Raw genomic sequence first — 20,755 nt, 5'->3', positions numbered from 1 at the left:
TGCTAGAGATGCCGCGCGTATGTTTTTTACCAATGAATTATGTATGCAAAAAATGTATCGGATTTTTTTTCCTCAATAATAACGATTTTAACAAAAAAAAAAAAAACCACCAATCACGTCCAAAAGTTACCCCGCGACGTGGCGACGGATCGTCGCGAGTCGTTCCACCCACCCCTTCGCGACTTCGATGTCGACGTTCTCTGACGAAGTCGTCATGACTACCTCGCCTGTTTACCGAAAATACAAACGTCACACCGATCGTGACGGCGATCGGGACGCCCGCGACCCGCCGTGATCTACTCGGATACATTTCTCCTCCGAAACATGTACGATTATCGGAGTCAGGTGACCTTCGACGACGACGCGACGAAACGAGAAATTTCGCGTACGAACGCCTCGGCCGATCGTAGGCCTACCTCCATTTCGCCAGGAGCTCTGGCGATCGATGACGTGGACGGTGACGAGTACGACGATCGCGAAGAGAAGAGCGAGGAGGAGGAGGCGGAGGAGGAGGACGAGGAGTCGGTGGGACCGATCGAAATAACCGGGGCGATATTGGGGCAAATAGAGCGGGAACTGTGCGTGGTTCGTCTCGCGTGGCCAGACATTACACGGGAGGATCGGCGGGGCAAGAATTTGCCCGCTAGCTACCGGAGCACCAGCGACAAGGAGAAGCTGCTCCTCTGGTACGCGGAAAATTTTCGCAGACAATACCGCGCTTTATACCCGGACAGAAAACCGCCGCTGCTGGCGCGGGACAACGAATGCGGGACACAGGTAAATTCGATTCAACACTCCCCATTTGATCTACACGTAAGGTATTTCGATTTATTTTTTCTTTAATTCTGTATCGTTTCGACGTCGAGTCATACAAAGGCGTTTTATTTATTTTATTTTATTTTATTTTATTTTATCTTTTTTTTTTTTTTCATATAAAATTAAAAGGAAACATAAATAGAAATATTATCGTTTAATATTAAACTTTGTTAATCGTAAGGTATACGCAAGGTAACAAGGAATGTCATCTCAAACAGCGCCGAGCCTTTTTTAATGCTCGCTAAATATTATATCCTATCCTAATTAATGGAAATATAATTGTGCACATCGGATTCATATAGTCAGCCCTTACTTCGGATACACACTCAATTTTTCTCTCATTCAATCGTTATTCATTTTCAAACTACGATCTAAATAATAAAAATAAACTTCGCTATACATTCATTATTCTTTTATACCTATTTCTTAGAGTCGTCATATGATTTTTATAATACAGATGGTTCGCGCTCAAAGGATCTTCAAGCAAACTTCTTTCTCTTTCTTTCTTTCTATTTTTATTTTCATCTTCTTCTTCTTCTTTTTTTTTTCGTGTCTCTTTTTCTTTATTTTTATTTTTCTTTATTTATTTATTTTTTTTCTTTTAAGTTGCTGCAGTCTTATGTACAGGCTGCGCCGCGGCAGCTTTTTGGCTTTAACGAAAACGTATAGTATAATTAATACGATCTTATTTGCAATAAACGAACGGAAATTATTCCCCAACGACGACGCACCGTTTCCGAACGAATAACCAGTTGGTTTATCTCTCTTCGCGACATTGTACTTCGAGCGAACGATGCGCGTGCGGGGACGGTGTACGGATCGCTGTTCGTTTCGAGTTTATCGTGTTTTTCATTATTTATGTTTTCAATTCTCGCAGAAATTCGTCTCTACGACGATCAGACGAAGTACGCTGCCTTATCCCGAACTCTACAACTGGCAAGGATGCCTGAAATTCGTCAGCGATTACCTGACCTACGAAACCCCGAGAGATCCGATCCTGATGGTGAGTTACGAATTCTCGAGTCGCGCGTCGAGTTGAGAGAAAAAAAAAAAAGATTGGTCGGTGGTATTAAAAAAAAAAAGGGAACTGAAATCGAGCGATACTTTCGATCTTGGAAACGACCTCGGCACGGTAGAAACGGGGTAACGCGTCCTCTAATTTACAAAAGAATACAATCGATAGCAGATTTGCACACGTACACGTGAGTGGCGCACAGACGAGCGGTTATCGTCCACCGTGTCGCGGCTATACACCTATAAATTCTAGGATAACGATTACAGAGACGGACAGACAGACACGCACATGCCTAAGCACACACACACACACACACGCACGCACGCGTACACACGCGTATGCGCGCGTGCACGTACACGTATCCTAACATGATAAGAGAAATGAATTTCTACAACCGGATGTTTCTCGCGTCGATTAAAAGCTAATTAGATTTTCGGAAAAAAACTCGCATCCTCATTTGTACCCTACGACACGCTCCCGCCTGATCGCGTGCCGAAATATGCGCTTGTATATGTATGTCTATACTATTTATTTTCTGCTACGTTTCAAACTCGGCGTCGGTCGCCTGCACGTCTTCAAATTGTCCAATAGGTATCTGAACTGCATTATTTGCATCCGCGATACCGAGGGTTCCGAACATTTCTCGAGCCATTTGAGAAACTTCTCGCCGTGGGCGACGGCCTCCTCGGTGCTCAGCTGCTGCTGCTGCGTGTCACCCTGATGCTGTTCACCGCCGTTCGCCGTCTGCTGTTCGAAATTCGAACTCCTCATCACGTTCTCGTTGTTGTTGTTTATGTTGTTGTTATTGCCGAGGACGTTGTCGAGCAGAGCCCTGGCCTTGGTGGGCGACTTTTTCGCCGGTGTCGGGGGCGTAGGTGCGGCCGGCGCGAAGCCGTACTGCTTGTACCATTTCCAGAACCAGGAACCACCCAGGTCCTGGTTGTTGCCGGGGTTGAAGATCGCCGACTGTTGTCCGAGCAGCTGCTGCTGCTGCGTGAGCCAAAGCCACAGCGCCTCGTCGACTTTGTTGTTCACCGCGGAACCGGCGCTCCCCGTCGCCCCCCCCGCGTTCTCGTTTTCCTTCTTCGCCTTGGCCTGGCCGTCGCCGGTTTTCCTCGGTGACGAGGGCGCCGGTGCGAAGGGTGCCTCCGCCGCCGGCGTGAATCCGTTCCTCGCCTCGCTCTTGTCGGCGGCCTCCGGTTGCGTGGGCGCCGCGGCCGAGGTGCTCTGCGACTGTCTCTTGGTGGCGGCCGCCGCGCTCCTCGTGTACTGGAGTCCGTTCTCCACTAGTCCGACTACCGCACCGCTGCCCTGCGAACCGCCGACCCCCCCGCCGGCCGGTACTTGCAGCAAATTCTTCGAGAGCAATCCGAGCTGCTGCAGCAGCAGGGAGCCCCCGCCCTCGGGTCGGAGGGCCGCCACGCTCGCCATAATCGCCGCGTAATCTATCTTCGACTGTCCGCCGTCGAGCGGCGGAGCCGCCGCGCGGTGCTCGTTTTTCAGCCGATCGCCGCCCTGCGGTACTCCCTCCTCCTCGGTCTTCTGCCTCTTCGTCCGCACGGTGCACCCCTCGTCCTCGCTGTTGCCCCCGGCCAGGGACGAGGAGTTGCAGTTGTTGGCCGCGTTCGCGGAACCCGAGGCCGGCGAGTGCGCCTCGCTGTCCGGTGTGCAGGAATTACGCGCCATCCCCCTTATCTTGTGCTCGGATTTGCACCAGCCGCGCAACGTTGACTCCGGCACCCCGATGTCTCGGGCTACGGAGGCCTTGCTCTCGCCCTCGTGTACCCTCTGGATGGCGTCCATTTTTTCGGCGGCGGAAAGCGCCCGCAGCGGACGTTTGCCCGGTCGCGCTGCCGACTCGCCCCTCATGGCGATCGGGGGTGGTTGAGGTGGGACGTGTTTTTTTGGTTTTTTTTTTCTTTCGAAAATCCTCGACGACGGTCCCTCTGGCTCCTCAAAGTCCCGCTACACTTGTGTCATCCGAGGTGCGGATCGCGACAGCGCGAAGACCTTCCCTCGATCGGTGATAATATCGCGTTGCGAGACGAACGGGGCTCCGGTCGCAACGATCGCGGATGCAGAGAAAGCGGGAGTACCGGCGAGTGTTGTCGTTGCGTTTCACGTGGCACATGCGCCGAATGCAATAAAGAACTTTTTTATGAATGAAACGACTCCTGCTCCCACCCCCCTTTCCCCCCCTCCCCCTCCCCCTCCGCACCCCGTACTCCGCCGAGTCCACCTGGTCGTAAACCACCGGCGCCGCAGTTCGACCAATCCTCGTTGCACGCGGGAAATGTCTGTTATTACGACCTGCCACGAGGTTCGAATGCTCGCGGTTCGTTGTGTTGTGTTGTGTTGTGTTTTTTTTTCTTGTCTTTATTCTTCTTCTCCTCTCCGAGTTTTGTACGGCCGGCGTCGCGACGGCCGCGTACGACCTCCGATCGTCCTCTTCGCGGCACCGCGGGGATTCTCCCGACGATTCTCCAAAAAATCGTCACCGCGTTCGACACTCGATGGAGAAAAAATCCCGTCTGTCGTTATCCTCACGATTGATTCGGCACATCCGCGTTACTTCGCCGGTACAACAATCCGCACATAGTTATTACACAGCCGTGCACGCGACGATCACCAATAAATTCGTTAAAAAAAAAAAACACCGCGGCGGTGGGGGGGGGTTCCTCGCACAATTCCACGGCGAGATAAAAGCAACGGAAAACAACGCGATGTCAACAAAGTTCGCGACTCTCGTTCCTCGTTTACCAATACAACAACCGACGATATTCGTCTGTGTAACGCGCCACGTCCTTCACGCCGGTCTCTCCGTCGCGTTGAACCGCGTTGTATTTCGGACGAGGTTTATTTCTCACTCTCCTCTGAGCTCAGTTTTTGCGCGTTCGATCGACGAAGGTTTTCACGGTCCTTTCGCGATGTACCGCGAGGAACGACTGCGGGTTGTGCGGATGCCGGACGGTCGGCGGACCCGCGTAGCCGGTAACTCCCCCCCCGCTCCCCCTCCCCCTCGCCCCCCGCCCCTCCTCCACCCGACCGCCGCTCTTCTCCCCGCCCCGCTCCCCTCGTCCCCCCGCCCCGGCTTTTTCTCTCCCTCTTTCTCTTTCAGCCGACGTCGACCCCGTCGCGAGTTCGCATCGCGGCACAGCTAAGGGCAAAGGGGCGCCAAGGGATCGTCGGGGGGGCGAAGGGGGGGCGCGCGAAGGAGGCGAGGCAGGGCAAGGCAAGGCAAGGCAAGGTAGAAGAGAGTAGAGTAGAGCAAAATATACCCTGTGATCGCGAGCGAACCGCGGCCACGGCGAAAACACGACGTGCGGCTATCGCTTTGTGCGTTCCGGCGGAGTACGTCCCGCGGATACCGTCCCCGTTTCTCCTCGAATTTTCCCCGTCCCTTCGCGGAACGCGTTTCCGCAGGGCGAGAAATTGAATCGATGGGGGGAGGAAGGGGGGAGGAAGGAGGGGGGGGGAATCGAGGGATCGGGTGCAAAAAGACGGGAACGCGAATTCGCTTCTCTCTCCTTCTCGCTCTCTCTCTCTCTCCGTCTTCGTCGCGGAGATACCTGCGGCACCCGATATACCTACGACGGCGAAGCTCGTCGCGTACGCGCGTCTCTCCTATTCCGAGTTTCTTAACGACCCACAGGGTACAGTCGGCCGTAGTTTGGGAGAGAGTAATAGGGAGGGTAGGGTATACAGCAGCGTGGCAAACGGCCTGTTTCACTCGACAGGCACGGCGCGACGACGACAGCGGTAGCGGCATCGGCATCGGCAGCGGCAGCAGCGTAGCACCAGAATCGGACCCTCGCATGGCCTGCAGCTGTCTCCCGGCGTTCCCCTTTGACCCCCGACCCGCCGCCCCGCCGTTCGCCCCTCCTTACCCCCGTCGCCCCTCGTCCCTCGCCTCGTCCCTCCTCGTCCCTCGTTTTCCACCCTCCGACCACCCCGGCGACAACCCCGGGTTGCCTCTATGTAATGTACTAGGTACCGACCAGAACCCACCCCGGTGTAAATACATAAAGGCAGACGCGGCACCGACCTGCGGGTCCGCGAGAAAACCCTCGCCGAACCCGCCTCTATACGCCGCTATACCACCACCACCACCGCCACCGTGACACGAACACCACCGTCACCGCCACCGTCACCACTACCACCACCGCTACCACTACTACCGCGAAGGTATCGCCTCTCCGTACGGCGAGAGGGAATATAGCGACGATACGCGAACCTTCGCAGCCGAGATGACGGTGATGCAACCGTTAGGCATCTAGAAAAGAAATTCCGAGTCCGCGAGCCCGAATATCGCCCGACTACTTTGTCCCTGCCCCGCGGTCGCCGTCGTCCTCCTCGTCGTCGTCGTCGCAGGTATACGTCGACTGTTATTACCAGGGACGCGCCGCTCGCTATCACCTGTACATATATACCTGCGCGCTTGTAAATCGGACGGTGTACCGACCTGATTGGAATAACGAATTGGCACGTTGCCGCTCCACGCTACGGTATACGATATACGGTGTATGTATACCTTATACCGTTATACGCGTACGTCCGACGCAATTACGCGAGCGCGGATTACGCGTCGAAGGGATAAGCGTGCGGCCGCGGTCGAGTCGCGCGAACGAAGGGTGTCGGCGAGTCAAGGACGAACTGGATGTGGGCAAAAATCGGCCACTCGGTTACATCGCGTAAACGCCGCTTCGCGTCAATTGTATTAAGTAGAATCGCGACGCGTTTTGCAAAGTTTTCGATCGGATTATCGGCGAAATGACGAAGTAGGGCCGTTAATTTCGCCATCCGCGAAGCGTTTGTCGCCTTCCGCAAATCGGCGGGGGGAGGAAAGGGGGGGAAGGGGGGGAGGGTGCAGCGAATCGTGGAAAACTTCGGTCCGCCGTTGTACCGCGAACAAACCGAAGGGGGTAAACGCGCGAGTGCCGCACCGCGTTCTAGGGGTAGGTCGGGAATCCCCGCAGCCCTCGAGTAACCGTTCCAAACAAATGTATATATACACACGTACACGGCGTATTATAAATATACGCATTGAAATGCGGCGGATCGGCGATTTTTACCTGCGCTTCGCGCGTCCGTTGCGACGCGCGGCGGTTTATACCCCATCAGGCGTACGCGGCGGGGTTCTTTTCGCGGTGCGAACCCGCGTCCAGGTACACGGACGGGGCTTCGGGGCCGGAAAAAAAAATCGTGGAAAATCGTCGTCGCACGGCGGCGTCACGGTCCGGAAAATACGGCGAAGCCTTTGGACCGGGGATATGTATATATATATATACATAAGGAGGAGGAGGGCGCGGGGCGACGCGGACCGTTATTTAGCCGGTAGCGCGGCGTCCCTCGCGACCCGACTCACCCTTGGGCCTTCATCCCTCCGCCCCTCCGTCCCTCCGTCCCTCCGTCCGTCCGTCCGTCCGTCCTCCCCCCCTTCCCCCCTACTCCCCCCTACTCGCGCCCCTCGTCCTCCGGCTCTCCCCTTTAAGTTCTCCTCCTTTGTCGCGCTGCTGCACGAACACCGCCACCTCTACAACACCGACGCCATCGCCGTCGCGAAGCCGTGGAGAGAGCGAGAGAGAGAGAGAGAAAAAGAGAGAGAGAGAGGAGGATATGGCGCATTTTGTGCTTCCACGGAAAATTTCGCCCGCCAGACTAAACCCCTGCGACGGCACGGCGTCGCCGAACGTACGACGTCCTTTTCTTTCGGAGAAACGCGCGTCACGTAGGTAAATATATTGTACGGCGTTTCGGGAAGAGGAGAGAAGAGAAGAAAGAAAAAAAAAAAACAACTTTTTCGATCGTTGGTCGCGGCAACGCGTATCGCGTTAGTTTTTCTCGCGCTTCTCGCAACGCGAGGCGAGTACAATCGACGCGGATCCACCGCACCTGCGGATACGCGACTGAAGAAATTGTCGTTATTATACAATTTCTGGTCGTCTATCTGACGTGGTGATCGGGAACGCGAATCGTATGCATATATACGTACGTATGTATGTACCCATGTGTGCATACGGGCGGGTATATAGGTAACAAGGTTACACGTACGTACGTACAGGTATATATATATATATATATATATATATATGTATGCGCAGGTATGTCGGTGCGGGTAATTTTAATCCGAGCGCGGGGCGGCGTAGCCGCGCGATCACGTAGCGTGTGGATGTATAATTAAATACGGTTAAAGTTTTCGTTTTCGCATCGCGTTCGCGCGCTCACCGATATATACATACATACAGGTATAGGTATAGGTATAATACGCGTTCGAGAGTGTTACGCTAGGCTACGTCGTCGTATATACCGCCACCGCCGCCTCTGCCTCTGCCGCCGCCACGCTATACTTATTACGGAGACGGGAAATGAGGTGGGTACGGCGGTAGACGACGGCGGAATGGCTCGAGGGGGGACGAACGGCGGCCATCCTGGATGACAGACAGGATGCGAGGGTCCGCGATTCCGCGCGCCGCTTTCGGTCCTCGGCATTACGCGCTTCGCTGGGCTCTGTGCATGTGCGGAGCGGGGCGTCGCGTCGCGTCGCGTCGCTTCGACGTCGGCTCCCAGGGCTATCGGTGAACGACGCGCGGCCCTCCGACTCGCGCTAATCGCAGCTGCCGCGGCGACGATGTGCCTCCGGAGCGTTCGTACGTACGTCTGTCTGTCCGTCTCTTTATCTTCGCCATTTTCGCGATCGCCGCGGCCCTTATCTCGTCTTTCCGCGCGACCGTATCGCGGAAAACGCGACCGGGAGACCGCGGAGAGGGAGGCGCGGGAGGGGGGAGGGGGGGGGGGGGGCGGAGACGGAAACTCGAAACGCGTTTAACGTGAGCGTGGAACCCGAGCGGCCCTTATTCGTGGGGAAAGGGAGGCGAGGGCGACAGCTGCGACACTCGGTTAGCCCGCGAGAGACCCGCATGATGCACCGCGTGTATCCCGAGGGGCGGAGGGGGGGGGGGAGGGTGCGGGGTACCGCGCGCCAACAATCGCGTACTCACGCACACGCGCGTTCAACGGGGACCCAAAGACGTTCCCGACACGTCCGCGGTATCGGTATTACACACGTATACGCGCGTGTGTGCGCGCGTGTATACCTGTATACCCGTATACCTGTGTACGTATACAGAGAGGTGCGCGCAGGTACGAACTACGAAATGCACGCGTTGCACCGCAGACGCCCGTTCGTCCGTCTCTCTCCCTCTCGGTTCTCCTCTTCCTCTCTCTCTCTCTCTCTCCTCTTTATCCTTCTCGGCCGGGTGCCTCGACTCCGGTCGTCGTTCTTTCCTCCGTTTCGCTCTCGGCCGCCCTAGAGATTTCTTTAAATTCTCGACCGTCAAAATCCGAGAACTCGAGGTCAGCCCGGCCGCTCATTCTCACCGCGCTCTCGCTGCGTTATACACGTATACGAAAACGCGTACACCGGGGGGGGATTATACGCGAGTATAAACCGCGCGGCGCGTTCGTATGCGACGAACGCGCGAAGGCATCGGTCTCTCCTCTGGTAGGATATACATACATGTATACGTATACCGTACGCGTATATTCGCGGGTCGCGCGATGTTCGGAGGTCGATTCTATTTCGGGTATTATTTCGGTCGCTTTTAAAACGCGCGCAGGTGTGCGAAACCTGCGAACCTCGACTGTGTGTATATATATATATATATATATATATATATATGCGCCCGATAAACGCTATATACCCACGTTACGTTACACGCGCGCGCGCGCGCACACACCCGTATTCAAAACTACCGCACGCGGTATACGTATACATGTATAGGTGTACGCGACGCCGCGCTAATTCCGATATTACACCGACGATCGCAACAGTCGAATCGTTTGATCGCGTTCGACGTCTGCGTTACTACTTTTATTCGGAAATAAGGTGTTCGGCGTTCAGGACCTTCGACATAAATACAGATATATACGTATAACAGGGTATACACGTATACACGGGATGGAAGGAGGACAGAGCGTACACACGCGGATAGCTCGCGGAGATAAAAGGGAGACCCTTAACCCTGCGGGTGACGGTGGAGCGGACGACGGTGTTGCGCCACGCGCGAGTAGACGGACGTACGGTCGGACGGACGGACGTACGTACGTACGGACGGACGGACGGACGGACGGGTGGATCGTCGGACAAAAGGGACGGGCAGGAGGCACCGGGAGGACGAAGGGTGGGCAGGATGGCAGGCTGGCAGGCGGGCAACAGGAAGCCCGCGATGCGTGACTCACCCGAGAGCGATGGAGAGCAACGACGGCGGCGGCGGCGGCGGCGGCGGCGACGACGGCGGTGGCCAGGCTGCCCAAATGGCGTATACGCGTATACGCGCCGTAGCACGCTATATGTACGTGGAAGCAACCCGCGCGTGATCGCGCGTTCCTCTCCCCCGTCCCCCGTCCCCCCCTTTCCCCCCCGTCCCCCCCTAGGTACACGTAGATATTTATTTCCCGCGAGTTCCCGCGCGCGCGGATATTCCCACCTTTTCCCTCTCCGTGCGAGTCCCTCGAACGATGTCCCCTTGTATATTGGAAGCTCCCGGTGTACACTCCCGGTGTGTATACTATATTGTGTACGTACCTACACGGGAGGATTATTATACCACCGCGGGTTCCACGCGTTCGTTCGTTCGTTCGTTTTGTACGTCGGATCGGGTTCCCCCTCGTCTTCCCCCCCCTCCCCCCCTCCTCCCCTTTCGCATGTCTCTCGTCCGCGTGGTCCCGCACAAAATCGAAACGGGGGATCTCCGACTACCGCCGTCGCTAGATATTCGATTTTCGAGTGATACCTCGATTCCTCGGACGACGGTGGCGAATTTCACGAAAATGCGAACGCTCGTCGCTCGTTGCGTCGGATGATTTTGCGCTCGGCGATACGGCGACGCGTATCGTAGCAGAAGCGCGGTAGTTTTCCTCCCGGCGTCGACGTCGTCGTGGTGGAATATCGGCGGGCGTGTGTATAGAGAGGTGCGAGCGACCGCGAAGGATATCCCCGGCTCTCGCCTCTGACCTCGGGGCAAAATTTGCCCGCGTTCCAACGGCGACCGAGTGAATTTAGGGTGGGCTTGCACAACCGCGCGGTACCCGCACACACGCACCGTTACACACACGGCGTATAGACCGTCGACTAATAATAAGGGCGGCGCGGGGGCCCCGGGGGGGGGGGGGGGGGGGGGAGGGTGGCGAAGGAGGAGAAATACGGGGGGACGGGAGGCGGTGACCCGCGATGCCCGTCTGACGCTGTTATATGCGTTTCGGAGCGACCGTTGCGTCGCTCCCTCTCCCTCTCTCTCTCTCTCTATCTATCTATCTCCCTATACGAAAGACGTGTGTGCGGAAAAGAGAGAAAGGCGAGAGATCCGCGCGCACACACACACACGCACGCACCGACACCCTATAGCTATATACACGCATACTACACCGATGCAGAAACGCGTACACACTCGTAGGGAATCGAGGTGGAAGTTCGTCGCGTGCGCGTGTATGGGGTACCGATATACGTGTACGTATAGTTCGCGGAGCGGCAAAAGGGTGCGAGCGGTCGATCGGTCGTCCGTCCGTCCGTCCGTTCGTCCGCCGGTCCGGAGTACGCGGTCGTGTAGGAGCGGCAGGGGGAGCGGTAAGGGTGGATCGCGGGACGCCGAGCGCCGGTGTACGGGGGGGGAGGAGGACGGGGGGAGGAGGACGGGGGGGAGGGTGGTGGATACGGCGGAGGGGTAGCGAAGGTAATTTGAGCGTCAAACGCCGAGCGAACGCCAGCCAGCGGAGCGCCCATGTGCCACATAAAGAGCTCCCTTATGTATCCCGGAGGCCCGTCGCGAACGTCGCCGTACCTTCGCGGCACATCCTCGCTATATGTATACGTATATACACGTGCGGTATATACGTAAAACACACCTACACGGGATGACCCCGATGTACCGACGCGCACACCGTCGAACCTCGCGCCTATGTACCCCGCCGAGTATATATGTATACACGTGTATATATACGTGTATATAAGTATGCGCGGTGTACGTACAGACGAGTACATAGGTTCTCCGGGACTTGCATTCGTGCAATCGCCCGGAAACGAGAGATCGGTAGGTATACGGTGTACCACCTACACACCTGTACACACCTATACACGCGCGCGAGCACGCCTATATTCGCCGCGCGGCGGGTATACTTGTGTGTGTGTGTGTGTGTGTGTATGTACGGGGGCAACGCGAACGGCGTACGCGTTACACGGGTTCCGCCGATTGATTTCGGGAAGGACGCGGCGGTGGTACGCGGGTGCGATTTTCCTTCTTATACGGGTCGAACGATAAATTGCGGGGTATGTACGCGTACCCCGTCCGGCGGATACAACGCGGGGAGCGACGGTAATCCGGGACCCCCGCGTCGACGTTCCGGATTATCGCGCCGCGTGTGACGAATATAACGCCGGGGCGAAACGCGCGCGCGGACACGAGAAAATGCGGCGCGTTGCGAGTTCGAAACTTTCCGCCCCCCCCGACCCTCCCCCCGGCCCTCCCCCCCCCCCCGTTGTATTTCGGTAGTCCGAAGGGTGAGCGACGCGCGGCGGTGCGTGCGTAGTGAGAGTTCCGCTTTAAAAAGAGAAGACTTTTAAAGAGGGCGAGATCGGGCGAAACGGCACCGCGCTTGTACACAGAGGCGAGGAAACCGAGGGGGCACATACACGCGGCGTGTAACGAACAGAACTCGACGCGAAGCGGACTCGAGAGTTTTTAGTGGCAACTTGTTGCGCGACGCTCATTCATACGACTCCGACGCCCCCGTTACGTCGCATTATACCCGACTACCCACCACCCGACTCGAGTCGCGGTGCGCTGCAACTTTCCAAGTGCAACGGCGAACTCGATCCCTCCCCCTCCCCCTCCCCCTACCGCCCCGCGAGTCGCTGCGAAACTTCGGAACCGCCAAGTTCAAAGTGCACGCCGGTGCCGGCGTTCGCGTTTTATTATAAAGTTCGCTCGCTCGAGTCCGCGTCCGAAGACAGAATTTTCCGCAGTCTTTTAAAGCGCGACCGAAGGGACGGGATGTTCCGAAGGGTCGGGAATTTGGGTCGAGTCCCACCACGCCTACGATACCCGGCTCCGAAGCCCGGGGACCCAGGGGCTCCTCTCTCTCTCTCTCCCTCTCTCTCTCTCTCTGCGTCCGCCGCGAGAGCCGAGGAGTTTTCGGAGTTGGGATAAGGGCCTTCTAGGAATCGACTACGCGCTCCTCTTTTCGTCCCTCCGCGCTACGCTACGACCCTTCGCTTATTTCCGAACCCAGGCATACCTCCTGCGTATATACACCTATACACACCTCCTTCCTTCCTCGAATCCCGCACGGCTACGCCGCTTACACGTGCACCCGGATAAAGGAAAACTCTGCCCCGCGCCCCGTAGTCGCGCGTATTTCTACCTACCTAATACCGCGCTCGCCACGCACACGTTACCTATATGTATACCTATACGTGTACGGATGACGTCGCAATTTCTCCTCTCCTTCCCCCTTTCGCCCTCCCCCCCCCTCCCCCCTTCCCTCCCTTCCCTCCCCCCCTCTCGGCCCCCTTCGCGCCGCAGGCTGCCGCCGCCGCTGCACCGATCGCGAATTACCTTCGTACTCGCACACCTCTCCCCGATATATTTCCCCCCGAGCGCTCCGCTCGTCTCCACGTATTGTACGCACACGTGCGGATATGCGTGTACCCCGTGCGATGGGCTAACGGGAGCAAAACTATAACCAACCGATCGCAGCTGCCTAGAGCCTGAAACTTGCGCCCGCGTTACGCGCCGTTGTGTAGAGTACAATACACGCGTATACATATATATATGTATATATATGTGTATGTATATATGTGTATCGATGGTACGTACGACGTAAGGCTGCAGTCGCGTATACCTGCGGTGCGACGGGTATATACGCGACTGCGATTATTTAACGGGGGTCCTAGAAACGACGAAATACAGTCGGGGATGTGTGAGAAAGCCGAGCGTTTGTTACCTCGGAGATTATGTCGATTTTCTAAACCGACCGAACTTCTCACGGTTATCAGCGATTTATGAGCAAATTAATTACCTAATATCTGTTTATCTGGTTTTCTCCAAAATTCGAATTTTCGCGTAATATCGATCGAAGAATTTTCTATCCGATCGCCCGAGTTTTCGTGTTTATGTTCCAAAATTTCTACCTCACAATTACCCGACGCCACCGCTATATATAATGTAACCCCTTCTTACTCCGTACCTTTCGCTACCCTGCGGGATATAATCGAGCCGCGCGCGTCATAAATACCGGAAGACAGGTAGAAGGAGAAAAACGCGAACGGACGTACCTGCGTTTTACACGTGTCACTGGTGTACGTGTACACGCACACAAGTGATTCTAGGTACGAGGGTGAGCCGCGTGAAAATTACGGGGCTGAAGTAGAAAAAAAATTTCGTCTCCAAATATCGAGGGAATTTTCTCTCGGGTGAAATTTCGGATTTTTTTTCGAACGAACGGACGGTTTCCATGTACACGGTGTACGCTTCGAAGTTGGCGAAAAATATGATTTCCGCTAGGAACCGCGTAAATCGTAACGCGAAAATAGAAATTAAATTCGGGACACTTTTTTTTTTTCGGCGAAAGACGCGTCCCTACCGAAAAAAATATGGTATCGACCCTTCGCGATCCCCGAGATACCTTTTCGGTCATTTCAAGGGCGAAAATTCTCACTTTGAATCTAGAGGCTCCTCGTGGTTCGCAGTAGGAGTATAAAGAACTTTCGAATTATGGATATTTGATCAGTGGAAAAATGGCAATATTTTTCTCTCCCATTGAAAGGGGGAAAAAATGTCTTTTTTTTTTTTTATTGAAATTCTTTTCTCAAATGATATTAAGATCGTAAGTACATAGTTGAATCTTCGCTCGATCGAGTCATACGAAAATACGTACAATGCATGCGCGTACCTACCGAAACAAAGAGTTACTCAAGTTTCGACAATATTGTAGAATTAAAATGTAACGTCGATTCAAGAATATCCGTACATCGCAGTTGCGCGATTTCATCGATGCAGGTATAAGATTATGGAAATGCGTTCGACGCGTCCGCTTCCCCCTTCGTATACCGTAATTAGTAATACAGCCTTATTTTTACCTCGTCACGATCGACTTTTCCAACTAATACGAGTCACGGTGAACACCTTGCGCTCACCCGAAACCTAAACACCACCCCGCTGTATAATTGCGTTACATGCGTGTCGCGATGTAACGCAACCGCAGGTACGTACTTCTCGGTAAATGCGACAGAGAGAAAGAAATCGCGGAATTCGTCGCGAATTACAAAACCCTTCTTCGCAGGTATACAACGTACGAGTACGGCATACGTTTTGTACGCAATGGTGCCGTGTGATTTTCACCCGCGTTCGCCGCCTGCGAGCGAGGTGAGCGTATCGCAAACATAAATCGGAATCGACCCGCGAGATCTCCGTATCGCCGATAACGCGTATCGCGTCGGAAACGACTCGCGTTTCCTCCGTAGCTGCGAAAAAAAAAAAAATCACCGACAGATCGAAAGGCTCGTCGCGATCCGGGTGGATCGGTCGGGTTCTGAAAACGCGTAGTTTCTTCGCCACTAAATATAGGCGCCCTCGCAACGTCGGTCGTCGATATATACCGCCCCCCCCCCCTCCCCCCTCCCCCCTCTTTCCCCCCCGACAAACCCCCCTGGGGAGAGCTCCGGCGGCGATGGGTGACGTCGCATGTGTATACCGTATACGTGTCTAAGCCCTAGCCTGGCGTCCTAGAGTTAGAACCTCGGCGTCCTAGGCGGCTATCCGCCGCGGGTCGTACGTACGTATAGCCCGAGGACCGTTCGCCGCAAGGAGGACGGCGACGCGACGCTGTGTATACCTATGTACGGTTCGCCGAGGGTATACGGGGGGGCTGGGGGGGGACGTTGCAGATACTCGGTACTCGCTGTACATACGTATACCTATACCCACCACCCACATCCACACCCGCGGGTCGCACCAACACCCGCATCGGCACATAACCGACACCGAGGCTATGTACGCGCGGCTATGTACCCGCGACGTAATCAGCGAAAGCCCCCCCCCCCCTCCCCCCCTATCCTCCCCCCTGCCCCCCCAACCCCCCCAACCCTCGCCACGGTTGTCCGCTGTGTCTGTGGCTACAACGCCGCAGCGTACAGCGTCTATCTTCTAACCGTACTACGGTACGGGTATGCGTATGGAATTCGTGCGACGGATATACGCGTATTCCCGCAAGTATCCTCTTCGTTGCTGGCGACGATAAATATAAAGATCGTCGGCGGAGCGGCACGTGGGGGCGAGTACGCGAGTCCGCGAGTCCGCGAGCGACGAATGGAATCTTAATCGTTGTCGTGCGAACGGAAGAAGCGATTTTTACGTCCCAGGTAGGAGGGGAGTTCGCGGCGTCGAATGTACGGTGGGACGGCGAAGAAATAATTTTTTTGAAAAGATACGATCGCGGAGGTAGAAATTGCGCGGGGGTGGTTGAGAACCGTTGGGGTGCAGCTGCCGCACCGCGGCGGTATCTCGTTCACGTCGTTCGCGTCGTCCACGTCGCTGGTCACCCACACCACACCTCGGGAGAAGTTGGCGTTAGGAGGAGGACGAGGGGTGGCAAAGGTTCGGCAGAGGTCCGGGAGGCCGGGGGGCGGGGGGGGGGGGGGGGGGGGGCGGGTTTCAACCACCCGCCGACCAATTCTCATCGTTGGCCACGGGTGGATATACCGCGCACACAGGTATACCGAGTATATACCTCGCTTTAGTTATGTAGGTGGGTAGGTTATACCCTTCTTAACCGTGGAACGGACGTTCTCAGCTTCGCTGTAGTTTCCAACGACGAGGGGATGTACGTTTTCCAGCGCACGGTTTAAGCGACGATCAACGATCGAATGATGGCGAAAAACAATTACTGGATCGTACGTACGATGTTCGTTCGTTGTCGTTGCATAGATCATGGGTTGCATTCAATTTTTCATATTACCCACCCGAAGACTCCTCTTGTATGTACATAGCGATCCGATGCATCGTTAATTATGCAACGGAAGGTGAACGTTTCCGCGGAACGTTTCCCTAACGCCAAGGTTGCTTCGTTTTTACAATTCGTTGAAGTTACCGACGATCAGAAATATTGTAAATTGGATAGAATTTTACTTTTACACGGGCGAGACGAATTGACCCTATGCCCAGTTTTCACTTTGCCACTCGCACAAATTACCCTGTTATTATCGATGCACGGGACCGTCGTAGGACGCGACCTTTGCACACGGTAGCGCCACCTCGGTGTTACCTTTTGCGTTAATTTATTGTTTAAACAATAGCGAGATCGTACGTCGGTACCGCAACTCCGCATTTCGCGTTACCGACAAATTTTTGAATACGCGCAAGCGCACCCGATCAACAATGGCCGACAACGGCATTCGAATCAAAATTAGGCGCACGACAATGGAATATTACGATCTGATGATATCGCTGTACCGCATGGAAACCCTGAATAAACGATAACTCATTGTCGAAATCAATGAAGAAACTCAGACCTCGCGACTTCGTAACGTGAAGGTCGTTGAATTACGTGATACTTTCTACGTGGAATGTTCCGGCAATAATCCGGCTACCCCCGGGCATCGGAGACTCAGGGAACCCTGACTTTGCGCGATTATCGATAAGAATTTTCACTCACCTATTTCGATGACATGGAGTCCATATTCAACGACAGATTCCCGAATCCTTGGACACATTTGCACTTTTCACCAACAATTCATAACGAGAGAATAAACGATTAAAACGCGCACAGGGAGACCCACGAACACTGCGACCGGAAACCCCGCGAACAATTGCCTACTAACAAACGGTTGACGATCGCTGATCACGTGACGCGGAAACACATATGTATATGTATACTATATTTTGGCGCGATATTTCAAAACTGAATACCTGGCTAGCACGTGGCTGTACGTTTCGTTTGATTTCCGGATTGTGATATACATATCGGAAAATCGGAAAGTATTCTTTACATTTTTTTTTCGTCCAAGTCAAACTAAAGTCGAAGCAACAAAATTCATCAAAATTGCGTTATGTTTTCAGCCTGACCGCCTCTGCTCTCCTACGAGGGTACTTCAAAGACAGAAGGGAAATTCTTTTGAATTTGCTACGGTACTGTGCAGTCTTTTATTGGGTCAGGGATATAATGCCTATGTTGTCAGCGGCTATGCCAGCAGAGAACAAGTTCAATGTGATCGCACACGGCAGGCCTGTCCGCACTTACCGAAACAGGAAGAAAGGGAGCCGGTGAAACAACCTTCGGACACTTACATCTATCGCATGAAGCCACCTCCTGACATGAGAAGTAAATTTGTCCTTGAAATGGAAGCCAGAGAACGAAGAAAGCAGGAAGATGACTTGAGGCGCCAGGAAGAAGAGCGCGATAGGATGATTCTTGTAGAACTTATTATGATACAAATATGGTATTAATTCTATGGATAGCTGCCCAGTGTCCACTTAAATTTTGCATTTCTCAATGACAGGAGTTGGAGCGTTCTCCGCAGGACGATTACTGGGGCCACCGAGTACACGCATGGGTCATTCTTCTTCCAGATGAGCATGGTGTTCGTAGAGATGAAATAGCAGAGCCTATTTTCCTCGAGTGTACTTCTGGGGAATATTACTTTCCTGCTGATGTCCAGACCAACAATTTGTATCTGGGTGTAGAAAGTGCATGGAATGATCAGAATTACTGGGTAAATATGCAAATTTGTGGAGATGGATGCTCGTTTATTGATTGGGATCTATTCAATATATCTTTGTGGGAGCATCTACTCCCAGGAGAATCGGCATTGCTCCGTGAAGACGAAGAAGAAAAGACTGATAAAGATTTCAGTGTAGAAACGGACAAACATTTAGATATGCCTTCTTCCTGGGTGGAACAAATTGAAATATCCAGTATTGGTGAGTATTCGTACTATTACAGTTCAATGATTTAGAAACTCACTCCATACTTTACATATTTCGTGAATCGATTTGAGTTGACCCCAATCATTTGAACGTCTCGTTATCAGCCTACGAACGGCGCTATCCTGGTGGAAGCAAGATCGTACTGTATAAGAAAGCTAAGGTAGAATTATACGCACCTTATGTACAGAGAGACGGACTCATTAAAAAAATCACATTATACGAAGATTATGAGTACATGAGTCCAATAGCTGTCTATGAAACTTTTGCTAATCGAGCTGATTATCTGGTAAAGACTTTAAGAAATTTGGATCAGGAAACAGTTGTCGATTGTTATGACAGAGGACGTCCAGATGCATGCAAAGGTAAATCAGGCTCATACCAATGTTGGTGTAATTATTGAATAATACTCCATTGTTTGATGCCTTTACAGAACACCGATACTTTCTGAGCAATGCTTCAACGAATTCAGAAACTTCCTTAGATTATTACGATATCGTACGATTGGATGGTCTAGCTCGCATCGAAATGCACCATTTGTACCTTGTGCAGCACTTTGTTAATCGCGAAGACCTTCTTTATTATCGGTAACTTAACCAATTGCCAGAGCATTGAATTTCGCAAAGTAAAGACTACTAATGTCACAGGTACGTCCAATATAGTTCTGAGCGGACCACCTCAGTGATTGAAGAATATCAACGTGTTCTCTGGGTAGGTAGGCTCATTTATGATAAGGATAACTGTTGCAATTTGTTCAATTATCGTGATATAATTATAGAAAATAACTGAGAAGTATCATAGAAACGAATCTGTTCCTGCAAGTAAAGATATTGCTATAAGAGAATTTGCAATTGGGGATAATGAGATTAGATTGAAATATCACTATGAAAGAGGCAAAGGTACCAGAGCCACGAGGACATTTATAAAACCACTTCCTTCTGACAGGGGAGACCGCCTCATCTTCAATCCCGATATGACTACTGGATATAATGTTGAGTTGTCAAACTTCTGTGTTTTCTATCAATGTACTTTAGGCTAGAAAACTTAATACCCTATTGCAATGGCCTGTTTGTAGCCAGATCCTATGGCACCTTCCGAAAAATCGTTGACGCTGTATTATGAACTGCATAGACAATTGAGAGATGAGGAAATGTGCAGAACTTTGATAGCGACTGCCGAGGATGAAGTGAAGACATTTTTGAGAGGACGTTCATTTGAATACTCACTGCCGACCCTGAAGGTTTCTCTGTTTGATAGAAATCGGAATGAGGATGCTAAAGCTGGGATGTTCGCCAGGGTAAAATTAAACTAATTTGAAATCAATTCCAGTTATTGAACAGCGTACGAACTCTTTTGTTTCCTTTATTTTGTAGGATGAAGCACTCAGAGCGCAGAGTAAGCGTGAAGTTGTTAAGGAAATGGATTATTTGGGCCCATACCTGGCTCGTCTCGGTAATCCCGAATACTTGAGTAAAGCTGAAGCTCTTCAACTGCAAGAACATTGCTTGACAGATTTCAAGCAAAAACTGGTTGATAGAGCTAACTCTATACTGGAAGCATTTGAGAAAAGTAGTCAAGAATTGAAGCAAAAGCAGCATCTCCATACTCAGGTATCAAACTATGATCATGAGAATGGCATTATCAATAATAATAAGACCACTGACAAAAAAAGAGTAGCATTTCTTACTTTCAAACAGAAGCGTGAATTTACTCGGGAGGATGAAGAAAAGTTCCAGAACGAGATGAATGATGCTATCTTCAAATTACATACCTTGGAAATGCAGTTGAACCGTTGCCGCGATTTAGCACCAGATCGTTATAGAATGCTGGTTGGGAATCTCAGGGCTGATCCGCGTTTAGCTGTCATTTATCATCCCGTTTGAATAAGGCTTGTGCGCAGATGTATGACTTGATATACTTCGATTTCTTTGACTACCAGGCGGTGGAGAAT

The 20,755-nt window shown here is 52.9% G+C and overlaps 2 protein-coding genes across 3 annotated transcripts; one reads left to right on the top strand and one right to left on the bottom strand.

The window, feature by feature from the left end:
- Positions 1 to 77: 77 nt before the first annotated feature.
- Positions 78 to 20,698, top strand: LOC105685287 (dynein regulatory complex subunit 7). 2 transcript variants are annotated; one of them, XM_048651624.1, is made up of 11 exons: positions 78 to 777; positions 1,694 to 1,819; positions 17,941 to 18,294; positions 18,381 to 18,801; positions 18,912 to 19,169; positions 19,238 to 19,391; positions 19,452 to 19,515; positions 19,583 to 19,795; positions 19,880 to 20,101; positions 20,178 to 20,414; positions 20,482 to 20,698. In XM_048651624.1, the coding sequence occupies exons 1-11, from the start codon at positions 325 to 327 to the stop codon at positions 20,548 to 20,550; spliced, it is 2,571 nt and encodes an 856-aa protein (XP_048507581.1). In that variant the 5' UTR covers positions 78 to 324; the 3' UTR covers positions 20,551 to 20,698. The 2 variants fall into 2 exon arrangements, with proteins under 2 accessions (XP_048507581.1, XP_020707821.2); XM_020852162.2 differs by having other exon boundaries at positions 20,502 to 20,694.
- On the bottom strand, positions 1,860 to 3,781 carry LOC110116970 (protein distal antenna). Its single transcript, XM_020852068.2, has one exon. It carries the CDS (start codon positions 3,698 to 3,700, stop codon positions 2,360 to 2,362), a length of 1,341 nt encoding a protein of 446 aa, XP_020707727.2. The 5' UTR covers positions 3,701 to 3,781; the 3' UTR covers positions 1,860 to 2,359.
- Positions 20,699 to 20,755: the final 57 nt, after the last annotated feature.

This window comes from Athalia rosae, chromosome 3, assembly GCF_917208135.1.
Source record: "Athalia rosae chromosome 3, iyAthRosa1.1, whole genome shotgun sequence".
NCBI classification, from domain to species: Eukaryota; Metazoa; Arthropoda; class Insecta; order Hymenoptera; family Athaliidae; genus Athalia; species Athalia rosae.
This window is presented reverse-complemented; position numbering and strand designations above follow the sequence as displayed.